This window comes from Macaca thibetana, chromosome 7, assembly GCF_024542745.1.
Source record: "Macaca thibetana thibetana isolate TM-01 chromosome 7, ASM2454274v1, whole genome shotgun sequence".
Taxonomy (NCBI): domain Eukaryota; kingdom Metazoa; phylum Chordata; class Mammalia; order Primates; family Cercopithecidae; genus Macaca; species Macaca thibetana.
In genome coordinates this window covers 54,949,793-54,965,986 of record NC_065584.1, presented here as the reverse complement: position 1 = coordinate 54,965,986, position 16,194 = coordinate 54,949,793, and the positions used below count along the sequence as shown (strand labels likewise).

General features: G+C 36.9%; 1 protein-coding gene across 2 annotated transcripts in view; it reads left to right on the top strand.

Moving 5' to 3' along the window:
- Positions 1-16,128, top strand: part of STYX (serine/threonine/tyrosine interacting protein) — a 52,018-nt gene extending 35,890 nt beyond the window's left edge. For both annotated transcript variants that reach the window (XM_050796939.1, XM_050796938.1), the window contains exons 10-11: positions 9,968-10,061; positions 12,170-16,128. In XM_050796939.1, the coding sequence (XP_050652896.1) occupies positions 9,968-10,061; positions 12,170-12,243 (168 nt within the window). In that variant the 3' untranslated portion in view covers positions 12,244-16,128. The remainder of the gene's footprint in view (positions 1-9,967; positions 10,062-12,169) is intronic.
- Positions 16,129-16,194: the final 66 nt, after the last annotated feature.

The window sequence follows — 16,194 nt, the reverse complement described above, 5'->3', positions numbered from 1 at the left end:
TTCATTTTGATCACACAGAGCAAGACAGTTTTGATTCTAAGTATACTAACTGTAACAGCTTTTTCCATTATATGTTTATCTTTTCCATGTTGTTTCATATTTTGTTGATGCCTGGCAGATGCACTGAAGAAGACAATAAATCTGAATTAATCCGATTAGACCAGGTTATTCAGTTTATTCCAAGAGGCCAAATCATAGGCTGCAGAATGTACTCTAGCTGATTACATCCAGTTATGTAGGAATAAAGCTCATATTTCAACATCAAGAATATTTATTACAAAATATATTGTTGTAGTTACCAAGCTTTAAATTTTATTTTAATTTTTACTACATTCAAAAGAGAAACAGTGTCATCTGTGTTCAGCCTGTTCATGTAAAATGTTTGTCTTCTGACTTTATAAGTTTCTTTGCCTTTTACCATGTTGTAGAGAACATTCTTGTTTTTTTCATTTAAAAAAAAATTTTTTTTTTTTGAGACGGAGTCTCGCTCTGTCGCCCAGGCTGGAGTGCAGTGGCCGGATCTCAGCTCACTGCAAGCTCCGCCTCCCGGGTTTACGCCATTCTCCTGCCTCCGCCTCCTGAGTAGCTGGGACTACAGGCGCCCGCCACCTCGCCCAGCTAGTTTTTTGTAGTTTTAGTTTTTTGTAGTTTTAGTAGAGACGGGGTTTCACTGTGTTCGCCAGGATGGTCTCGATCTCCTGACTTCGTGATCCGCCCGTCTCGGCCTCCCAAAGTGCTGGGATTACAGGCTTGAGCCACCGCGCCCGGCCTTAAAATTATTTTTTAAGCTTTTCTTTTTTTGTGGATACATAGTAGGTATATACATGGGTGCATTAGATATTTTGACACAGGCATGCAATGTGTAATAATCACATCATGGAAAAACAGAGTATCCATCCCCTCAATCATTTATCCTTTGTGTTACAAACAATCCAATTATACTCTTACTTGTTTTTAAATGTGTAAAAACATTCTTTTTTAAAATTAATTTTTGTATTTGAAAGAGCAGTATATGCATATGTTTAAGAAAATTGTTCTGGCACAGTGGCTCACGCCTGTAATCCCAGCACTTTGGGAGGCCGAGGTGAGTGGATCACCTGAGGTCAGGAGTTTCAAGACCAGCCTGGCCAACATGGGGAAACCCCATCTCTACTAAAACTGCAAAATTAGCTGGGCGTGGTAATGCATGCCTGTAATCCCAGCTACTCAGGAGGCTGAGGCAGGAGAATCGCTTGAACCTGGAAGGCGGAGGTTGTGGTGAGCCGAGATCACGCCATTGCATTCCAGCCTGGGCAACAAGAACGAAACTCTGTGTCAAAAAAATATATATATATATTGGAAAGATCCTGATAGGTATATCTGTGTGAATACACCTGTAAGGTAACTGAAGTGGAATTGGTGGGTTCCAGTGCATCTGAAATTTGATAGATGTTTCCAGATTGCCTCCAAAAAAGATGAAATAATATAAACTTATACCACCAGGAAACAAGCCTATTTCTTCCTACCCTAAATAACATCAGTAGCCAAAAATGATTTTTTTTTTTTTTTTTTTTTTTTTTTTTTTTTTGAGATGGAGTCTTACTCTGTCACCCAGGCTGGAGTGCAATGGTGCCATCTCGGTTCTTTATAACAAATTCTGGTGTGTCCTTTAGAGATCTGAAGTTTTCTTTTTTAAAGTGCTAGTTCTAGTTTTTGAACTGTTAATATGGTGACTTGAGTTACTGGATCACATTAGATTAGATTTCCTAATATTGAATCATCCTTTTGGTCCAGCAGTGGATCCCACTTGGTTATGATACACTGTTTTCTTAATGTATTGCTGGATTGTATTTGCTAATCTTTTTTTTTTTCCAGGATTTTGGAATCAGTTAAATAGTAAATTGGTTTGTCTTTTTTTTTTTTTTTTCTATCCTTTTCTGGTTTTACTGTCTCTATCAGTGTTCTCATTTCTTAATGGAAACTTTCCGTTTCTCTTTGTGCCATAGATCAATTTAGATTAGATTGGAGTTACTTGTCTCTTAATGCATTAGTATATGGCACCTGTGAATTATCTGACCATAATGTTTTATCTAATTCAGTTATTCATTATTTCATTCATTCATATATTTTGACAGTAGACCAATTCTCAGACAACATTCTTCGTTCGGTGTATCGGTTTGGTGTTCTTTTCTTTCTTTTTTTTTCTTTTTTCTTTTTTTTTTTTTTTTTTTTTTTTTTTTTTTTTTTTTTTGAGGTAGAGTCTTGTGCTCTGTTGCCCTGGCTGGACTGCAGTGGTGCAATCTTAGCTCGCTGCAACCTCCGCCTCCTGGGTTCAAGTGATTCTGCTGCCTCAGCCTCCAGAATAGCTGGGATTACAGGCGCCTGCCACCACGCCTGGCTAATTTTTGTGTTTTCAGTAGAGACGAGGTTTCACCATATTGGCCAGGCTGGTCTCAAACTCCGGACCTCAGGTGATCCGCCCACCTTGGCCTCCCAAAGTGCTGAGGTTACAGGTGTGAACCACTGTTCCTGGCCTGGTTTGATTTTCCGATACTCCTTAGGTCACTTTGGAAGTATTTATGATCTTCTGTGTAATCATCGATTTCATAAGAGTTCTACAGAGAGTTAAGGAAAATAGTATCTTGTACTTTAATGTCTTTTGGTTCTATTATTTTTTTTCTTCATCTGGTTAGTCCATGCCATTTTTCTGAATTCTAATTTCTGCTTGCTTGGTACTTTGCTTTAGTGTTGTTTGCTGCTGCGGTTGTGAATTTCCTGAATTGAAAACTTGGTTTCTTTTTATTCTTTCAAAAATTCAAGGCCACTAATTATCCTCTTTGCATTGTGTTACTCGCATGCTGCAGATTCTCATCGGCATTATTTTTATTGTTATAGCTTGATATTCTGTGATTTCAGTTTTGGTTTTTTTTTTAAATCTAATATATGTTGAGTTTTTTTTAAAATTGTATAGGTGACTGGGTTTCAAAATTTTTAATTTTCATATTTAGTTTTATTGTAATCAGAATGTTTTTTAGTACATTGTTTTTGATGTTTTCTTTGTGGTTTAATATGTAGTTGTTGTCATGAATTTTATGGGCATTTGAAAAGAAGATTTATTCTGTTTTCAGGGGATAAAGTTAAATGTGTTTGTCCACTTGATCTGTCTTGGGCTGAAATCAGTGAACTGGAATCTATTACTATATTTTTATTTTTTCCTTATTTTTATGTTTACTTTTTCTTTCCACTTTTTTGGTTTTGCAAGTTTGTTTTCTGTACTTACTATTTGGTACATAGAAATTCAAGTTAGGTTTTTATTTTAGTTGTACCCTATTTAAATTTCACGGTTTTTTGGGGGTTTTTTTGTTTGTTTTTTTTTTAGACAGAGTCTTTCTCTGTTGCCCAGGCTGAAGTGCAGTGGTGCAATCTCGGCTCACTGCAACCTCTGCCTCCTGGGTTCAAGCGATTCTTCTGCCTCAGCCTCCCAAGTAGCTGGGATTACAGGCATGCGTCACCAAGCCCGGCTAATTTTTGTATTTTTAGTAGAGACGGGGTTTCACGAAACATGTTAGCCAGGCTGGTCTTGAACTCCTGACACAATCCGCCCACCTCAGCCTCCCAAAGTGCTGGGATTACAGGTGTGAGCCACTGCGCCCGGACAGATTTCTGTTATTTTACCTTGCAATTAACCTGGTTTAATATTGTAAATCCTACTCTTTCTGTTTGCTTGCATTTGCCTTTTGAGTTTTCCCATTCCTTTGCCTTCAAGCTTGCTTTTTTTTTCATTATTATTATTATACTTTAAGTTCTAGGGTACGTGTGCATAACGTGCAGGTTTGTTACATATGTATACTTGTGCCATGTTGGTGTGCTGCACCCATCAACTCATCATTTACATCAGGTATAACTCCCAATGCAATCCCTCCCCCCTCCCCCTTCCCCATAATAGGCCCTGGTGTGTGATGTTCCCCTTCCTGAGTGCAAGTGATCTCATTGTTCAGTTCCCACCTATGAGTGAGAACATGCGGTGTTTAGTTTTCTGTTCTTGCGATAGTTTGCTGAGAATGATGGTTTCCAGCTGCATCCATGTCCCTACAAAGGACACAAACTCATCCTTTTTTATGGCTGTATAGTATTCCATGGTGTATATGTGCCACATTTTCTTAATCCAGTCTGTCACTGATGGTCATTTGGGTTAATTCCAAGTCTTTGCTATTGTGAATAGTACCGCAGTGAACATACATGTGCATGTGTCTTTATAGCAGCATGATTTGTAATCCTTTGGGTATATCCCCAGTAATGGGATGGCTGGGTCATATGGTACTTCTAGTTCTAGATCCTTGAGGAATTGCCATACTGTTTTCCATAATGGTTGAACTAGTTTACAGTCCCACCAATAGTGTAAAAGTGTTCCTATTTCTCCATATCCTCTCCAGCACCTGTTGTTTCCTGACTTTTTAACGATTGCCATTCTAACTGATATGAGATGGTATCTCATTGTGGTTTTGATTTGCATTTCTCTCATGGCCAGTGATGACGAGCATTTTTTCATGTGTCTCTTGGCTGTATGCATGTCTTCTTTTGAGAAATGTCTGTTCATATCCTTTGCCCACTTTTTGATGGGGTTGTTTTTTTCTTGTAAATTTGTTTGAGTTCTTTGTAGGTTCTGGATATTAGCCCTTTGTCAGATGAGTAGATTGCAAAAATTTTCTCCCATTCTGTAGGTTGCCTGTTCACTCTGATGGTAGTTTCTTTTGCTGTGCAGAAGCTCTTTAGTTTAATTAGATCCCATTTGTCAATTTTCACATTTGTTGCCATTGCTTTTGGTGTTTTAGACATGAAGTTCTTGCCCATGCCTATGTCCTGAATGGTATTCCCTAGGTTTTCTTCTAGGGTTTTTATGGTATTAGGTCTAACATTTAAGTCTCTAATCCATCTTGAATTAATTTTCATATAAGGAGTAAGGAGAGGATCCAGTTTCAGCTTTCTACTTATGGCTAGCCAATTTTCCCAGCACCATTTATTAAATAGGGAATCCTTTCCCCATTTCTTGTTTTTGTCAGGTTTGTCAAAGATCAGATGGCTGTAGATGTGTGGTATTATTTCTGAGGACTCTGTTCTGTTCCATTGGTCTATATCTCTGTTTTGGTACCAGTACCATGCTGTTTTGGTTACTGTAGCCTTGTAGTATAGTTTGAAGTCACGTAGCGTGATGCCTCCAGCTTTGTTCTTTTGACTTAGGGTTGTCTTGGCAATGTGGGGTCTTTTTGGGTTTCATATGAACTTTAAAGCAGTTTTTTCCAATTCTGTGAAGAAACTCTTTGGTAGCTTGATTGGGATGGCATTGAATCTATAAATTACCTTGGGCAGTATGGCCATTTTCATGATATTGATTCTTCCTATCCATGAGCATGGTATGTTCTTCCATTTGTTTGTGTCCTCTTTTATTTCACTGAGCAGTGCTTTGTAGTTCTCCTTGAAGAGGTCCTTTACATCCCTTGTAAGTTGGATTCCTAGGTATTTTATTCTCTTTGAAGCAATTGTGAATGGAAGTTCATTCATGATTTGGTGCTCTGTTTCTAAATTTCTTGATTTTAGATGCTTTTCCTCAATATTGTCTAGGATTGAGTTTTGCTATTAAATCTGGTATCATCTGTTTTCTAATAGGTGAATACACTTTCATTTACTGAAAATGACAGGTACAATCTTACATTATTTCATATTATGCTTTCTGTTTTAAAAGGATCCTTTTTTTTAAACTTCTTTTTATAGTTTAAAAGTTTTTGATGTGTTTATGTTTGTTACATAATTTTTAAGGTTTTATTTATTGACTTTTCCTTTTTTTTTTTTTTTTTTTTTTTGAGATAAGTCTCACTCTACGGCCCAGGCTGGAGTACAGTGGTGTGATCTCGGCTCACTGCAGCCTTTGCCTCCTGGGTTTGAATGATTCACACACCTCAGCCTCCCGAGTAGCTGGGATTACAGACATATGTCACCACATCCAGCTAATTTTTGTATTTTTGGTAGAGACGGGGTTTCACGATGTTGGTCAGGATGGTCTCGAATTGCTGAGATCATGTGATCCACCCGCTTCGGCCTCCGAAGTGCTGGGATTACAGGCGTGAGCCACAGTGCCCAGCCCTTAATCCTATATTTCAGTAAGATTCAGCCAATCCTATTACCTGTCCCAGTGTCTTTATTAAACTCTTGGACTTTGAGTATTATTGTTAAGGATAGTTCATGGAAACTATATTCCCGTGGAAACTATCCCTTTGCATATTGGAAAATATTTTTCTCTTGCCCTTATATTTGAATGACAGTGGCTAGATGTAAAATTTTTATTTAGTACTTTTTCCCTAGTGATTTTGTACACAGATCTGATATTAAGTATTTTTTGTTTTTTTGTTTTTTTGGAGATGGAGTCTCACTCTGTCACCCAGGCTGGAGTGCAGTGGCGCAATCTCGGCTCATTGCAACCTCCACCTCCCGAGTTCAAGTGATTCTCCTGCCTCAGCCTCCTGCGTAGCTGGGATTACAGGCACATGCCACCACACCCAGCTAATTTTATGTTTTTAGTAGAGATGGGGTTTCACCATGTTAGCCAGGCTGGTCTCAAACTCCTGACCTCAGGTGATATGCCCGCTTTGGCCTCCCAAAGTGTTGGTATTATAGGCGTGAGCCACCACGTCTGGCCTAAATATTGTTTTAGAAAAGTTTGAAGGCAGACCAATTTTAAGATTCCCCCGTTAGGTGAATTGATTTGTGTCAGGAGAAGGTTGTCTAGATCAGCAGTCTGCAACCTTTTTCGCACCAAGGACCAGTTTCATGGAAGACAGTTTTTCTGCAGATGGGGTGGTGGGGGAGATGGTTTCAGGACAAAACTGTTCTACCTCAGATCATCAGGCATTATAAGGAGTGTGCAACCTAGATCCCTCGCATACCATAGGGAGGGATAGGTTTACCACAGCGTTTGCACTCCTGTAAGACTCTAATGCTGCTCTTGATCTAACAGGAGGCAGTGCTCAGGTGGTAATGCTCCGTGGAGTGCCACTCGCTTCCTGCTGTATGGCCCAGTTCCTGACAGGCGATGGACTGATTTTGGGGTCTGCAGTCCAGGGGTGGGGACACCTCGTCTAGATGACCATAAGATGCTTTATCAAGGTGTATCCTGGTTTTTTGTGTTTTTGTTTTTTGAGAGGGGTTTTGCACTGTCACCCAGGCTACAGTGCAGTGGTGTGATCATGGTTCACTGTAGCCTTGACCTCCTGGGCTCAAGCGATCTTCCCACCCTAGCTTCCTGAGTAGCTGGGACCATGGGTACACACTACCACACCTGGCTAAGTTGTTTGTTTGTTGTTGTTGTTTGAGACGAAGTCTCACTCTGTTGCCCAAGCTGGAGTGCAATGGCGCGATCTTGGCTCACCGCAACCTCTGCCTCCTGGGTTCAGGCGATTCTTCTGCCTCAGTCTCCCGAGTTGCTGGGATTACAGGCATGTGCCACCAAACTCAGCTAATTTTTGTATTTTTTGTAGAGAGACGGGGTTTCACCATGTTGGTCAGGCTGGTCTGGAACTCCTGACCTCAGCTTATCTGCCTGCCTTGGCCTCCCAAAGTGCTGGGATTACAGGTGTGAGGCCACACACCTGACTTAGTTTTTTAAATTATTTTTGGTAGAGATAGGGTTTTGCCATATTGTCCAGGCTGGTCTCAAACTCCTGTACTCAAGTGATCCTCCCACCTTGGCATCACAAAGTGCTGGGATTACAGGCTGTATCTTGTTGATTGCTCTACATCAGTTTTTTTCTGAGTCATAGTGTGCTCTTACCACTTGGAAATTCAAGCCTTCCCTTATATCAGGAAAGTTGTCTTCTATTGTGTATTTGCCCTTTTGGTTGTTCTATTTCTGTTTCTTTTTAGTGTACGCCTTACCCCGGTATAGTTTATGTTCCCTTTTTTCTTTATTTGCTCGTTTCTCTGTAAGTATTTTCAGCTTTGTTCTTTTTTTTTCCACTTGATTTTTCTCACATTGTTTTCCATGTCCCATGCTGCATTGTTTCATTAAGTATTTATTTGGCATTGTTTTAATTAGGCACTGACAGTAAAGCAGAGAACAAAACAGACAATAATCCTTGACCTCATGAAACTTATTTAGTGGGAGAATCAGACAGCAAACAAAATGTAGTAGGTCAGAAGTAATGGATCCAAGAAAAGTAAGGCCATGTAAGGAGGGTGGGACAAGAATTGCGTTTTTAGAAGAGTGGTCAGAAATGGGCTTACTGAAAAGTGGTATTTTGAGCAAAGACCTGAAGAAATGCACATATTTGGGGGAAAGCATTTGAGGTAGAGGAATAAGTATTAGTGGTTTGAGGTGGGAGCATAGTTCTTAGAACGATACTCATTTCATCCTAGGGCCAGTCCTCATGACCTCATCCCAACTTAATCACCTGCCGAAGTCCCCACATTAAGTGTTTGGACTTCAACGTATGAATTTTCAGAGGAATGCAAACATTCAATCCTGTAACTGCCATATTTTCTTTGATTAATTTGTTCATAATTTTCATCTGCTTCATGGTATAAGTTTTATGGCATTTTCTTTATGACGTTTGGTTATACTCTTGCTTTTCTGTTTTTTTGGTTTTTTCCTTGTAAAATCTTTGAGTAAGACCTAACACTGGTTCCTTTTTGATTATTAGTCATCTTTGAACTGGAGGTATTCGTCTTAGATCAGCTATTTACCCAAGAATAAAATTGTGGGAAAGGGGCCAGAGGAGTGGTTGGGGAAGGCAGACAGCTTGAATTTTCCCAGGTTCCTTTGGTGGCATGAATCAGTGAGTAAGAAGCAGAGCAGCTTATATCACAGGTTTATTTTGTTTAAATTGATAAACACTGATGTATGTTAGAATCACCTGGGGAATTCTTAACCAAGCCAATGAAATGAAAATCTATGAGGGTGGGGCCTAGGTATGTAGGTTTTAAAGTGCCTCAGGTGATTCTCATGTATATCCAGGCTAGAATTGCTGATTTAGCCTTTACTTTTAGCTATCCACGATCAACTGATGCTTGGCTACGTAAAACCAAATTTCTCTTCCTCCTTACCATACTTACAGCCTGCTGCTTGCAAAAAACGGCAGGTATACATGTTCACATTTTCCTTAATATGTCCCACCTTCTCCCATAGGCCACTCGTATTTCCTGACTTTTTCATACCATGCAAGGGCTTGTTGGTTTTATTTTAGGTCACCTTTTTTAGCGAGCTATGAACTGTACCTACTCTGGCCCACAGAGGAGTTATCTGCTATGCCTAGCTTAGTATGGTTCTATTTTTTGAAAATTTTATTGTGAAATTATAATACATATATAGAAAATGCATGAAATGTAAATAAACATCCATGTAACTATTGCCCAAGTACAGAAACAGAATGTTTACCAGAACGCCAAAAGCCTTTTTCATGCCCCTTCTCAAGCACAGATCTGTTTCTCCCTCCATAAAGGTAACCGCTCTCCTGACCTAGCTGGTAATCAATTCCTTTTCCCCTCATTCTTCTCATTTTCAGAGTAATGGGTATTTCCTAGTTTCATCAAATGTTTTCCTTGTTTTCAGAAAAGAGAAAAACAAAATTGCCTTTATTCTTATAACTGGAAGCAGAGGACTATTGAGATTGCCAATTTAGGTTTTTGGTGTTTTTTGGGTTTTTTTTAAACAAATGAAGTCAGAGATCATTATAGCTAATGCCATACTGACTGGCAGTTCAACATGTAGTACCCTAGCGCAAGCTATTAGCCAGACTTGATTTATAGTTATCAGTATTATCAGTAGTTCCGAATTTATGAGACAGGAATTTTAAACTTCCATTTATCTTCAAACAGTATGGCACTAGAGTTTTCAGTACAGATGAAGAATACCAAAAGTGTATTATATATTAATCACTATTTTGGGTACCCAAGAATGTAAATATATATTCAAGGTAATTAACTTTTTTTTTTTTTTAAGGAATATGAAGCCATCTACCTAGCAAAATTAACAATACAGATGATGTCACCACTCCAGATAGAAAGGTCATTATCTGTTCATTCTGGTACCACAGGTAAGGATTTTTTTCTTTTTGGAGAAATTTGGGAAGAGAGATAATGAAAGGTGGAGAACTTGCTACAGGTTACACTGAACAATTTAAATTGTTTAGAAAACTTGTTAAACTATTGAGCTCAGATGATTCCAAAAGGATTCATTTTATAATGAATAAATGTGTACTGTAACAAGCTTAAGTCTTTTAAGTAGTAGTACATCCATGTTGTAAAGATTAAAATAAGAAGAAGAATCTGGAGAAGGGGCCCTAAACATGCTTAGGTGATCTTATTAAAAGTAAAGGGTGGTTAATACAGCATGTAGGGTGGCTAATGTGAGCTGTTTTTCTCTTGCCATCAATATTTCCATCCTTTCCTCCGTCTGTTGCTATTTCAGAAGTACCCTAAGCCCCTTATTTTCAAAGTTAATCCAGGCATGTTCTCAAAATCTTCCTTTCCCAAGACCGTGCTACCCGTGTTTATCACCTTTGTTTCTCTCCTAACAAAGCACACAAGGTATTTTTAATTTATTTCCAGTTTTTCCTACCCTGCAGTTCACTTCAACCTTTGAACCAACAGTTACATAAGGCAGTAAGAACAGCTTATATACCTAGTTAGCACTGACCTGGAAATTGAGGACAGGTGATCTGATCCACAAGTATAGAATTCATTGCACTCTACTGCACTGCCTATAGTGAGTGATATGACTGTATATTCATCCCCAAGGCTCAACTTCCTAATTGACTTTTTTCTTTCCTTTGCCACATCTATCTAATAATTGCTTTCCGCATCCTATAGGGTCTGTTTTGTCAGTATTGTTAACATTCCTTTTTTTAATAGTGACCTTAATCTAGTTCAGGTCCAGATTTGCCTCCTCTCCAAACTTTTGTTATTTGGTCTGTTCTGTACATAGTGGCCAGACTTATTCCCATGAAAGATATTTCTAATAATGATATTTTTCCTTTGCCAAAGCCTCCTTTGGCTTCATTCCTACAAAAGTTTATAGAATGCCATAAGCCCTTCTGATTTCTCGGTTTCTTTCTCTCCTTGTTCCTCTTTATGTCTGCGTTTCAGAAAACAACTACTGATGGTTTCCTGTGTGTGTCTTTTCCCCACCTAAAGTGCATCACATTTAGTCTCCCTATTCTTGGTTCATATGTCATCTCCTCAGGAAGACATGATGATTAATGCACTCTTCCTCCAACACCTAGTCATTTAGAGTTCCCATAGAAGCACAGCACTTCATCTGAAACTTAATCACAGCATCTAGGTTTAGCCTAAGGGCTAGGATATTTTTTCTCATTCAATTGTGTTGATACTATATTTTTATCTTTATTAATTTTATAGTGAAACATTCTTCATATTAGAATGTGCCCTCTGAATTAACATTATTATTACCATGATGTAAGAGTCCTATAGGGCATAAGTTTAAGGTCGTGCCATTGTTAGGCAAAAAACACAGCGGACCCTCTGCTGGTTTAACTGTTCCCTAAAGTTTTCCTCCATTGAGATTCTAATTTCTTGATTATGATTTTTGGGGATATAGAGATAGCTTTGATTCTAAGTGGGAGGTTTCTGTACTAGCAGATGCTGATGTGAAGAATAGATAAAAGAAAATCTCTTTATATGCTTCATACCTTCCTTTCTCCCAACCTAAACTTCCATAGCTTCAGTGGAAAAATATTTTCAGCTGCTCTTCATAACAGCTTCTATGAAAGCAAAAAGATTATCTACAAAAAAATTATGCAAGATTAATTTCCTAAATTTTATGCCCTAAGTCACATGTTTATGGTGCCTAAAAAACAACTTGATAACAAAACATTTGTGTATTATCTCTTTAAAAGGTCTGTTTCCACACTAGTTCAAAAATTATTATTTATTTTATATGTAATACCTAAGACATACTTAATAATTGAGAAGGAAAATATATCCTGTCATGAAGATTAAAAAGTTACAATATTTAGGTAATGTAGATAACAAAGGAATTTACTAAATTTTGCTATAAGTTCAGTTGTGGAATTTTCATAGTGTATACATGATCACTTAATGAATAACAAAAATTTTACTTGCTGTAACGTTTTAACATGAATTTATTTTAGTGCCCTTTTAATCTTCATGCAATAACTTTTAGGCAGTTTGAAGAGAACACATGAAGAAGAGGATGATTTTGGAAACATGCAAGTGGCAACTGCACAGAATGGCTGACTGAAGAGCAACATTATAGAGTGTGAATTTCTATTTGGGAAGGAGAAAATACAAGAGACAATTATAATGTAAAATGGTAAAAACATAAGTAGTTTTTTTTTTTCAATTACATGTTGCTTCCAGACATACTTCTCTGCAACTTGTTGAGCAACATTTTAAGATGTTGGACTTCTGCAATAGATGGCACTGATGGTTTTACTCCTTTAAAAAAAAAAAAACATACACACACACACTTTACAAGTTTTATTATAAACCAAGAATTTTGGACTTGCAAAGAGGTATTATTGCAATAATGCACTTTTCATACTTGAAATTTATTTGTATGATATAAAGTTATTACTTTAAACAAAATGCAAGTATGGGGGGATTGTTTATAAAGTTTGGGTAATTTATAACAAAAGAATTTGCTAAGGTTTGCTAAAAATTCATTTTTCTGTTCTATATATTACATTTTTAACATAATTTTACAGTTCAGTTTTATGATGGAGCCTCTTACAGAAACATTAACAAAATGCAGGAACCTGCCACATTTCTTTTTTAGTATAACTTAATAGCTTAATTACCATTTTATTTTTTATACTTCTTGTTCCATTATTAATCTTTAAATCATGACCCTAATCAGCTGTCCTTACTTTAACGTGATCTAATTATTGCTTCCTTTCTTATTACTTTCCTAATTTGTTTATTCTATATTAAAGAAAACTACAGTTTCAATGATAAAAGGAAAATGTTTTGATTTATAGTACCAAGTGCTTAAAAACAAGGATAGTGTCAGATTTTCAAGTGACTTTCCTTTTTGCATTTTTTGGCGGTAAAAGCCAAATGTTGTATTTGTTCTTTTCAGAGTTGTCCAGCCCTTCTTTCCTTTGTCCAAAATGATTCTAAATAGAATCTAATAAACCAATGTAGCACCATTTTTTTCTAAATGAAGCCCCAAAAAAGAAAAGTGCCTTGCATCGTTTTTAAAAAACTTAAATCCTCATGACCTCTAAATTAGTACGTAGAACACTGAAAAGTTCTTAACATTTTTGTGTAATTTCCTTTCTTTTTAAACCATAAATTAGTTTAAACTGAAAGTATGAGACTGGAAGAAACATTAGTAAATCATTTGGAATATAGAATGTTTACTCTTCCCTTTTATGTTGTCTTAATGATTCTGTGAGATTGTTCCGGCTCAGACAGAAGCTTTTCTTTGGGGAAGGTGATTTGTGGGAGACTCTATTGTATTTTAAATTAGCATTTTAATCCATTCTTGACATTCAGTTAGTCCATATCTGCCCCATAATTTGCTTTAGTAAAGTCACTTTATGGATTTTTGGCTATGTTTTAGTTTGTGTGTATAAAAGTTCTAAGAAAACACTTTTGCTATTTTAAGTATGTAAGGGAAGAGAGGAGTGTTTCTAACTTTTTATAGTGGATGACTTTAGGGTAGTACAAACAAAACTCCTTTGTATCTAACTTTTGTCAATCCTCTCTTGAGGTGCTTTACTAATGGGAATGATTTCTCTATGTTCCCTTGGTACCAAGAGGTACTATGCAAAGTAACCTATTACACCAAGTTACTTGCTTTGCTTTCCTCTCTATGATGTGATAATACAGTAAAAGCTTTCTTATCCAGCATAGTGGGAGAGTAGAGATTAATTAAAATTGTTAATTAAGAGTTAATTCCTATTGACCCAGGTGATATTCCTCTTCTGATTTCCCTCCCCTTCCCTTCTCTTATAACTGTGAAAACAGCATATTGTTAATCTCATTGTCATCCAGTATTCTGCTTTGTGATTAGGTCCTTTGGTGTGCAGTGGTCTAGTGGAGTCAAGATTTGCATTGGGTTTTCTAAAATTCCAGTTGATAAAAGTTCCAGATAACATAGCTTTCCTGTATATAGATCACTACTGGGCAGGTCAGCAAAGATCTCTTACAATGTAATAACAATCTGTGATATTTCATTTAGCAGAAACTCTGCTTAAAAGAATCTTCATAATAATAAGTTTAGGTTTTAAAAACTTGTTTCATAAATATACATATATCCAATCTAGTAACCTGGCCAAAAGAACAGATTTTGTTATTGATAATTTGTAGCTGGTAATTTTCCACTTTTTCTATCCACTGTAATTTTTATGTTGTCACTAAAGTGCCTGCCCAGTACTGTATATTAGTCTCTCACAAACACTGGGAAAAGGGACTCTTATCATCTTGAGTACTCTAGAGATATATATAGATATATATATATATATAATTTTTTTTTTTTTTCTTGAGACGGAATCTCTCATGTCACCCAGGCTGGATTGCAGTGGCGCAATCTTGGCTCACTGCAACCTCCACCTCCCAGGTTCAAGTGATTCTCCTGCCTCAGCCTCCCGAGTAGCTGGGATTACAGTCGCATGCCACCATGCCTGGCTAATTTTTGTAGTTTTAGTAGAGATGGGGTTTCACCATTTTGGCCAGGCTGGTCTCAAATTCCTGACCTCAAGTGATCCACCCACCTTGGGCTCCCAAAGTGCTGGGATCATAAGCTTGAGCCACTGCGCCCGGCTGAGTACAATATTAATGTAGACAAACCATGAAGTTTATTTTTTCATATAAGAACATTACAAGTTTGTTTTTTCTTACATCTGTCCACCTAATGTTCAAGTAGTTCTGGTAGCTCTTCCTATTCTTTATTCTATTTGATTCCATTTCTGTGATTCCTTTATTACCATTGATGTTTTGTGATAGTTAACTATGATAAATTTAATCATGATTTATTTTCTAGAGTATTTAAAGTGGGAGTGATCACCCAATTCCAACATTAAAAGTGTAATCTGGGCCCATAATTTAGAGTGAAATTGTTATCAAAACATAGGGAAACTGTATTACTGTTCATTTTGAAAATATGAAACTTGAGTATTGAAAGTATTCAAACCTGGAATGGCAGTATTCTAATTTCAGTTAATTGGTTCATGTTAATTTCTTACCTATTAGATGTTTAAACAGCAGTGTCCTTTGTTTACTTATATCTACTCTATGGTGGAAATGTTAAACCATGATAGCTTTTGCTACCAGCTCAACCACTTTTAGAACAGTTGTGGGGAGATTTTATGCTTCATCTGAGTTTAGAAGTAATGTCAGAAAATGTTAAGCATGTCCGTATTAAGAAAATATAAGGTTTCTAATTGTCTTATTAATATGGTAATTCAAGTGAATTAGAAATATTTAACTGCAATCTTGAATTATAAAGTTGAGATATATGTATCTCTCTCAAGATCTCAACTTGATGTAAAGTAAATGAGCAGTTACCTGGCGGATTTTTTTTTTTTAATAACTGATTTAATCCATAATCTCATAACAAACATAGCTTCACCTCAGTATTTTCTTTCTTTCTTCGTTCAACAGTGCTCCAATAAGGGAATGCTAGAAAATAGGTGAGAAGTACTGAAAGACCTTTTTTTTTTTAAATTATTGATTAGAAAAGGTCTCTAGGGTCTTCGAATGCTGGATTTTTTTTTTTTTTTTTTTTTTTTTTTTGTCTTTCCCATCTGTGGCAGCTAAAACAAAAATCACTCAAAATATTCAGGTTTACATGTTAGCTCTCTCTCATAGGGAGTTGCCATACCTCACAGTTCAAAGTGTATTCTATAGATCAGTAACATTATACTGACATGTAATTGCAGTTTACTATGCAGCAAAAATGATTCAAGAAGAAAAATAACCTACAGTGTCTATATACCTTTGTATACACAATTGCTTAAGTTACTCTGCTTTTAACATTTGTACTTGGATAAAATGCTTATGTCTGTATAGGAATGTCACAGTACAAGATGCTGCTAGCCCAGGCACAAAGTATTAAAATTATTTTGTGAAGATTGGTGGTTGTATTAAAACTGCTGTGCCATTATACCTCCAAAATATTGAAAAGTTCATTCATACTGCTGCTTATGCCTCAAAACTTCTTTACTTAGATTGTTATCTACT